Genomic DNA, 9905 nt, shown 5'->3' on the forward strand with positions numbered 1-9905 from the left:
CATGGTTTGCAGTTTGATGATATACTCAAATATTAACAACACAATTATTTCTCGTCTAGTCAATCTTTCCACTGATTCACAGGACTATACTTAGACCGCTGGGTGTGGGCGTGACTTTTGGCGTTGATGGCCCTTCAACGCCGGGTGTTCCACCCCGGGTTGGCATTTTGGTGGGCGTTGCCGGCTTGGCGTGGCAATACTGCTTGGCGTGGGGCGCTGGCCTGGGGTGACATGTCTGGCAATGGTTGGCTGGTTGTTGATGACAGTTTGGCTAGCCCCTTCCACAACGCCAGCCTGGGCACGCCGCTTCCACACCCCACTTTTTTGGGTGTGGACTGGTGGAGCCCACATCTGCCACGTGTCGAGCAATGCCCCCAAGCCAAGCCCCTCCACACCCCATAGTCTTAGGATTTGGAAGCCTGAAAGTTGTACTTGTGGACATGTATAATTAATTATCAAACTCATTCTATACTATGTGTATACAGCAAGTAAGATTCTGGGGGCAAGTCCATCACTTGTGAGCCTCTTATTCATCCAGATTCCGAAAGCAAAGTAATGCTGTCTAGCAAATGTGCTTTTATATAACAACTATATATTGTAATATTATCAGTTGGTACTGCATCTTAGGTCGATCTGGTTCGGTGGATACATAAAACTGGTCAATAGTGATCTAGATCGATGGCTGCTAACCATATCAGATGAGAGTTCCGTGACCCGTTTGTTTTGTCTCCATATCAGTCGGTACATATATTACATTATAGAAACAGATGTGGTGATGATTTTATACTGCACTCTGGTGGATATATGATATGTGATATATGAACAAATTAGTGCAGATAATTTACACACTAAATACATAAATAGAGGAAATCAACCAAATTGAGCACATATCAGAACAAACTATTGAAGTAGTGTAGAAAGTATTTTATAAATATAGCTTACCCAGAACACAAATAGAGGAAATCAACCAAATTGGCTAGTCAGATGTTCTTTAGATTTCATATATATAGTTTAAAGTCAAAATTCTTCTAATTGGTTGCGCCTTGACGAAGAACCGATCAATCTTCACGTCTTTAAGAATATCTACGTCATGTACCTCCAACCTAAAGTTTGTAGAACTTGGTTGTACACTCGTACCACTAAACCAAATGCTATCCAAAGGGCTTGTAGCTTAGTGGTACTAAGGAGTGGAGTAAGATTTCCCTCCCCAAGTGGTGAGTGTTCTGGTTCCGGAATTGACAATGATGTGGATTTAGGAACATGTTTAGTGGTGTGTGAGTTACCATTCTAAAAGAGCTAAACAAAATGCTAATAGGTCAACATACCTTGTTGACCAGATATTAATATTAATAAGCATGAGTATGATCAATATATATACTTTTCTTTAACAAATAATAATAAGATTGCAGATTTCTCAAGTATGGTACAATTTAAAGCTTCAAATGATGTAAATGAGAAACGCCGTCAAGGCCCTTAGAGAAGGAATATTGAACGTAGTCATGAACTGTGGTTTCCCTGTACCTCGGTGGGTTCTCATCGGAAAGCAATTCCTTGATAGGTCCGTACACCTTCGTGGATGCCGCTAGGGAGCTGCTAAAGAAACATGCCACTGACACCCTTGGTCCTTTCTCATTCGCCACCACTCTGTGCTCCACACTTTTCAATTTGTCATTCGATATCATCTGAAACTTAACAATATTAGATTCTTGTTTTTAATAGTTTTGATCAATAGGCTTATAAATGAACACGAACAAAGAATGTTCATGTTCGTTTGTTTAACTTTAACCAAACATATGTGCTTGCACGAACATTTAAACGAACGGGGTTTACTTGTTCATGTTAGTTCCTTAAGAAAACAAATGCGGTCGTGTTTATTTAGCTTCTTTCATTAATAGTATAAACGAATGGTTCACGAATGTAAACAAACAAACATAACTGAACATAGATAAATGAACATAACTAAGCTAACACCAATTAAAACTAACTATGAATAACGTTCGTTGTGTTAAAATTATAAAACTAGACTAAATTATAATTGGTGATATTTTAGTTTCATAAAACTAAACTAAATGGTAACCGGCGGAACAAATTTAAACGATAAACCAAAGAAGCGGATTTAAATGAACGAACGTCCATTAACATAATGAACGAACTGAACATGTGTTTGTGTTTGTCATTAAATTAATTAAATGAATAAGAAAGTTTGGTTCATGATCGTTCGTTTGTTAGATAAACCAAGTTCTGCTGAACCGTTCACTAAACGTCCAGTTCGTTTACAAGCCTGATTTCCATAATCAAAATAACATGTAGAACTAGACTTGCTTGTAACAGATCCCCAATATTGATCGCAAGCGCACCAGGAGTTGGCGGAACACCAACCCATTGATTTTGATGAAGTATTTGCAGCCCGCCGATATCATCTTGTAGAAGCACCGTCAAGAAACCATCATCCGTGTGTTTGGTTGCACCCATGGTTAGCTCTGGTTGTGGACAATCAGGGTAATAATTGCCTATGAATGTGAGTGCCTTGTCACACTCCATATCCCCCAAGTGATTTGGTTTCAAACCTAAAGCCTCCGAGATCAACCGAAACAGTAAGCCGCCAAGTTTCAACACATGATTCGAGTACTCGATTTGTATGTCTCTACAAACATCCGGCAATTCTTCCACCTTTGGAGGTGATGGAGCCATAAATGAAAAATATGTGTCTCTCCAGTTCGCGGCTGGCGAAGTACACAGATCGAAATTGCTATTATACACCATGGTCCTCGAAGCATCTCTGGAGTAAAACCTTTTTTTATTCTCCACATCTTGTTCATGGAATCTACGGACGCCTTGAAGTGTCTCGTGCATCACACTCAACGGAATTCCATGATTCACTACTTGAAAAAGCCCGATATTCTCCAAGGCAACACGGATCTTTTCCATCACAGATGCTCTATCGGTGGATCCGAGGTCTATGAGTGGAAGCTCGATAGAGGTGGAAGCTTTTTGAATGGTTTCGGGTTGTTTGATGAAGATGCGAGGGACGTGTCGGATACCCGCTTCGACGAGGCCTTGAACGTCGGTTTTTGTTTGGTCGAAAGCTTTGAGTTCGGTTGCTCGGTCGTATGGTGAGATGGTTGAAGTTGTGGTGGTCATGTTTGTTATGATGATCGTATGCAAAGACTCATTCTAACAAGAAAATCCGCTTACGAACTGAACATGTGATCGTATGCAAAGACTCATTCTAACAATAAAAAAGACTTTAATACCAAGAAAATATTTCAACACACCCAAATCCTTGATTTGAAAATTATCACTTAGAACCTTTTTAGTTCTAACAATATCAACCTCAGAATTACCAATAACAACGATATCATCCACATATACCAAGAGAACAACAAACACATATTTATTAGAAAGTATATACATAGAATGATCACATAGACTCTCCATAAAACCCATTTTAAGCAAAACTTCATTCAGATTTTCATTCCACTTCCTAGGTGCTTGTTTTAACCCATATAACGATTTAACTAATTTACACACTCTAGTCTCATTTTCAGGAAAATATCCAGGTGGTAACTTCATATACACATCCTCTTAGATGGACCCATAAAGGAATGCATTATTAACATCTAAGTGGTATATTTGCCAATTATTTTTCACAGCCAAACTTAAAACACACCTAACAGTGACCATTTTAACATCGGGAGAAAAAGTCTCTCCAAAATCAAGTCCTTCACGTTGACTAAACCCTTTGGCAACTAACCTAGCTTTAAATCTCTCAACCTCACCGTTAGACTTGTATTTAATCTTGTATATCCATTTACAACCTTTGGCTTTCCTATCTTTTGGCAAGTTAACCAAGGTCCAAGTACCATTTTTATACAACGCTTCCATATCCTTATTCATGGCATCAACCCATCTGGGATCTTTAACATCATCATTAAAACACGTTGGTTCAACAGTCTTATTTAAATTTGACACAAAACATATATTATCAAAAGACAGATTTGAATAATTCACAGATTTCTCTATACCATACTTGACTCTACCTTCAACAACAAATTCTTCAAATCGTTTAGGCATAGAAGTATTCCTAGAAGATCGTCTAACATGTTGTGTGCCCTCAGATAGGTTAGCGTCTACATTTGATCCTGAAGTGTCCTCTACCCTACCACTGTTGCCTTGACTACTACTGCTCACCTGTTCTAATTGTTGATCAGGACCAACATCAGAATCAAGGGCTGATGTAGAGGGTGACGGTGGTTGCTGATCATCACTAACATGACCATGAGCACCACTTGTACCTTCTTCATCATTGGGCATGTTAGGAACTTCAGATGTAATGTTATCTAAAAAATTAATATGATTCAGATTTATTTCACGAACATCTTCTTGGTTATTAAATGACTTAAGTTTAAAAGGGTACACATTTTCATAAAACTTTACATCTCTAGGAAAAAAATACTTTTTTACTATCCAAACTCCACAATTTATACCCTTTTTTAACATCAGAATAACCAAGAAGAACACATTTGTCCGCATGATATGCAAACTTATCAGATTCATTTAAAATCGTACTAAAACATAAATACCCAAAGTTCCTTAAATGTGACAAAGAGGGTCTAAATCCAAACATCAATTCATAAGGACTTCTACCATTCAACACATAAGAGGGCAACCTGTTAATTAAATATATTGCAGTTAGAATGCAATCAGACCAAAATCTTAAAGGCACACCATCAAACATCAAAGCCCTAGCTGTGTTTAAAAGATGTCTATGTTTCCTCTCCACCACACCATTTTGTTGTGGTGTATAGGAACACGAAGTTTGATGTAAAATTCCTTTTGACTTACAAATCATATTTATATTATTATTCATAAATTCAGTCCTATTGTCACTTCTAAACACTTTAATTTTCCTTTTAAATTGAGTTAATCATAAAAATCCTTTAGATGTTCAAATACTTCTGTTTTATTTGACAAAAATATCACCATACAGACCTTGAAAAGTCATCAACATTTGTCAAAAAATACTTAAACCCTTCATAACTTGTGACCTTATATGGACCCCACAAGTCCAAATGTACTAAATTACCAACAAATTTGGTTTTATGTTCACTTAAAGGAAATGGGACCCTAATTTGCTTAGCTCTATGACATATTTCACACGGTTCATGATCACTAGTATTTAGACTAAGATGTTGGTTTAACACAGCTAAGACTTGATCTGAAGGGTGTCCTAGCCTACTATGCCAAGTAAAGGTTTTCACAGAACTATTAAAACAAGTATTAACAGAATTACCATTATTTCCTACAACATACAATCCACTATCCTGTCTAGCATTCACCAGGATTTTCCTTGACTTGGAATCCTATAATACACAACTATCCTCATTAAATACAACAGAAACATGATTATCTCTAGCCAACTTGTACACAGACAGCAAATTAACACAATAGTCAGGAACATAAAAGACATCTTGCAAGATTATATCCTCTGTTAATTTTAGATACCAATCTTTAAGACTTTAACATTTGTTCCATTAGGGTGACCCACAGTTGTACCAAACTCAGACATATCAACACCATTTATCAGATTTTTATCAGTTTTAACCATGTGTTGACTAGCACCTGAGTTTATCGAAGTTCTCTATTTAATACTAGTTCCGACAAAGCACACCTTTGTATGAATATTAATATAAAATCTATTGTAAAGAAACAAATACGTCTTCTTTTACTTATTTTTACCTATATAAAATACAAAGAATACATGCCCGTTTAGAACTCGGGAGACTAAAAACAAAAATTAATATTATCTTATTGTTTCTTTGTGTTATTCACGTCTTGATCGATATCATCAAACACAGTCCTAACAAGTTGGTCTAGTGGTTAGTCACTTGGTTTATCTCCTTGAGGCTTCAAGTTCAACTCCCACTAGCATCACTTTGAAGGACGTTAGTGGTAACAATGAAGTTTAAAACTAGGCCTCTCTGGAGGTCGCCAGTTCGAAACCGAGCCGAACCGGGTTTTGCTGCAATGGGCCTTCGGGCGGTGGATTTTCCCCGGAACTGGTGGCTTGGTAGCTCGGGTATGTATCCAACTCTGACCGTTATGGAGGAGGGGATGCATTTGCTCGATTGAGGGCATCATAGGATGCTTATCCCGTGATTTAGTTGGTCGTTCAAAAAAATATCAAACACAAACTGGAAATTGTTTTTAACAAAGAATTTTGATGATCGGTTTTGATTTTAATAGGAACTGTCATGAAATACCCTTTAAGAAAAAAATTATTATAAATTATATAACTGATTATTAAGAGTTTTCTTGGTTTTATAAAAAATGAGAGTTTTTCATATCCATTCCCTTTTATTGTAAACAAACAAATACATCTCAGTTACTCCTTTGTACTACTAGAAAACACACCCGTTTAGAAATCGGGAGACGGGTAGCATTAGTTGTAACTTATTGTCTTGATTTCAAGCTTAGGCAGAGGCGGAACCAGTAGGATACCCCTGAAGGTAATAGAAGAGGATAAAATGAAATGAAGTTTCAGAGAAAATGAAAATTTTCGGTTACATAAAGTTGCAGGTTATAGAGCATACTTTCTTGAAGAAGGAAGAAGATGAACTCATAATAATTAATATTTAATATAATATTATGAGTATTGGGATACTAAATGAAAAGTCAAAAGTCACTTTTCAAAATATCCAATTAATGTTCAACCTTTTATTCAATCCAATATATTTTTTTTGAAAGGAAAACTTCATTCACGCACAAAGCCACAAGCGGTCCTCAAAGCAAGGACCCCCGGGCAAAAAACGACATTACATCACGTCCATAGGATATTTACACCAAACATTCCAATCAATACCTTTCAAACTAGACCTATGACGAATCCACAAAAACGTCGTAGATTTGACAATTTCCACCACCTCGGTCGGTTTACGAGAGTGGCCCTTGAAAATTCTAGCATTACGTTCATTCCATATCGACCACATTGTGGTGTAGATAATGCCTCTAAGAATGTATTTCTCCTTCTTCGTCTTCATTTGAGTACCCGTCATCTTCAAAAGATCTTTCACTTCAAAAGCATAGATGGGACTTAAACGACACCAAGATCCCACTCGCGCCCAAATTTCATCCGAGAACACACAACCTGTGAACAAATGCGTCGTAGTTTCCAAATCCTCATTACATATGGCACACGATCTATCATTAAAAGCAACCCCACGTTTAAGAAGCTCCGACCGTGTTGGGAGCCGATTAATGTCTGCCCTCCACACCAAAATTTTGCACTTCAATGGCGTCCAACACTTCCATTTCATACTTTTGAAGTGAAAGATCGGCACCTGTGTCCTATTTTCAGCAATCATCTTCTTTGCCTTATGCACGGTATACACTCCACTTTTATCTCCCTTTCCAACACCAGCGATCATGTCCCAAGCTCGGTTGATAATCATGGATGTCCGATAATAATTGAAACAACTCATTAACCTCCTCATATATTGAAGGGCTTCTTTTCCATTCCCAGTTCAGATTTTTCGACCCATTTACAAGCTGAATCCGATCGTCGACCATGGCCCATTTCTTCTTTTCCAAATTAAACAACATTGGGTAAGTTAAGCGTAAAGGTTCTTCATGTAGCCAAGTATCTCCCTAGAAGTGAATCGAAGACCCTTCGCCAACTGTACCTACAAAAAAACTACTTAGAGTTTTACCATCACACAACTTCTTTTCCCCTATTTTGACAATTTGTTTCCAGCATCCACTAGCCGATAAAGAACATGGAAGCATGGACCACGGCTGATTTGAACCATGAAAGCCCATCACTACCCTTTTCCACAAACAATTATTCTCTTTTAATTTTTAAATCGCCACGCCCATTTAAGAAGAAGAGCGTCGTTAATATCTTGAAGTTTATTCACACCTAATCCACCCTCATCCTTCGGTCTTGTTATCACATCCCAAGCCACCCAAGGTATCTTTTTTTCTTCGTTAGAACCCGCCCATAAAAAACGTCTCATAATAGCTTCGATACTATCAATAACCGCAACCGGGGCTTTATAGAGAGAAAAATAATAAATCGGTAAGTTTTCAAGAACCGATTTTATAAGAATCAATCGACCCCCTATAGATAAAGTTTTCGCTTTCCATGACACACGTCGAGCCTTAACAACATCAATCACCGTGTTCCAATTATTTATACACATTTTAGCTCCCACTTTAATCCCTAGATAAACAAACGGAAAAGCACCTCGTCTACACCCCAACACCTCCATCATGTTATCAACTTCATTGTCTTGGGTACCAACTCCATACAAGTTAGACTTGTGAAGGTTAATCCTGAGACCCGAGCATAAGTAAAAAACACGAAGAATCCGGGCGGTGCTCTGAAGATTCTCGCGAGACCACTCTCCTAAAATCAGAGTGTCGTCCGCGTAGAAAAGGTGGGTAATGTCGGCTTCATCATCCGTAAAATTAATGCCCTTCAACTCACCAATCGCCTTAGCTTTTTTCAACATCCAAGATAAAGCTTCCATGACAATCAAGAATAAAAAAGGCGAAAGTGGATCTCCTTGATGGAGACCTTTTTCAATTTTAAATTCAAACGTCGGAGAGCCATTCACTAAAACTGCGGCCCGCGAGGATATAAGAATACCTTTAATCCAGTTGCACCACGTCGATGGAAAACCCATTTGCTCCATAATAGATATCAAAAAATTCCAATTGACATTGTCATATGCCTTCTCGAAATCTATTTTTAAGAGAAATGCCTTTCTATTCCATTTTTTCAACCACTCCATTAATTCACTAACCACGAGAGGACTATCAAGATTAAAACGATCTGACAAGAAAGCCGATTGAGACTCGGATATCACGTTCCGTAACACCTTCTTAAGACAGTTAGCAAGGATTTTAGAAATAACCTTACTAATCATCCCAATAAGTGTAATGGGCCAATAATCTTTGAGAGCCAAAGGCGTTTTAACCTTCGGGATCAAAGTAATAAAAGATGAGCCACAACCTGTATTAATAATACCTGTCGCATGGAACTCCACCAAAATTTCGAAAAAAATCATCCTCTAAAAGATTCCAATACCGTTTAACAAAACGGTAGTTGAAACCATCAGGTCCCGGGGCCTTATTCGAACCACAATCAAAAACCGCATCTTCTATCTCTTGTTTAGAAAAAGCCGCGGTTAAAAAATCACAATCCCGATCCATAATACTGTTAATACCCGAGCATAATAAAGCCGGCCGAAAACAACATTCCTCTTTAAAGTGAGCTCTAAAAAATCGTAACACCTCCTTCTTAACCAAAGTCGGTTTAGAAACCCACTCCCCGTTCACTTGGAGGCCCGGAATAGCGTTCCTAGCCTTTCTACCATTCACCGTACTATGGAAGAAACCTGTATTTTCATCCCCAAGAGCCGCCCATTTCACCCGAGATTTTTGACGAATGTCACGAGATCTAAACAGCTCAATCTCTTCAAGACTCTTTTTGCACTCGGACCACACCCATAATTCAGACTCCTCTAAATCTTTCTGTTCCATCAGCCTCTCGATCCCATCTCTTTCTTTACGAAGTCTTTTTTCCTCTTCCGCTTCATTGCATTTACACGCTTTATACCACACTTTTAATCTGTTACGCAACATCTTTAGTTTATTATTAAGATTGAGATCCGAAGGACCCTCCATATTATTTCCAGTTAAAATCGAAGTAATAATCTCAACGCAGCCCGGTCTATCAAGCCAAGAATCAAAACAACGAAACGGCTTTGGTCCAAAATTGGTATCAACGAGTGACAGAATTAGGGGCGAGTGATCAGATAATTCTCTATTTAGAGCGCGAACACAAGCATTTGGCCATTTATTAAAAACATTGCAACAAACGAGCATCCGATCAATTCTAC

General features: G+C 38.1%; 1 protein-coding gene across 1 annotated transcript; it reads right to left on the reverse strand.

The window, feature by feature from the left end:
* Positions 1–1430: 1430 nt before the first annotated feature.
* Positions 1431–3141, reverse strand: LOC110899788 (1-aminocyclopropane-1-carboxylate oxidase homolog 1). Its single transcript, XM_022146678.2, has 2 exons — positions 2323–3141; positions 1431–1682 (listed from the first exon to the last, which is right to left on the reverse strand). The coding sequence occupies exons 1-2, from the start codon at positions 3139–3141 to the stop codon at positions 1431–1433; spliced, it is 1071 nt and encodes a 356-aa protein (XP_022002370.1).
* Positions 3142–9905: the final 6764 nt, after the last annotated feature.

The sequence above is a fragment of the Helianthus annuus genome, chromosome 13 (assembly GCF_002127325.2).
Source record: "Helianthus annuus cultivar XRQ/B chromosome 13, HanXRQr2.0-SUNRISE, whole genome shotgun sequence".
Taxonomy (NCBI): Eukaryota; Viridiplantae; Streptophyta; class Magnoliopsida; order Asterales; family Asteraceae; genus Helianthus; species Helianthus annuus.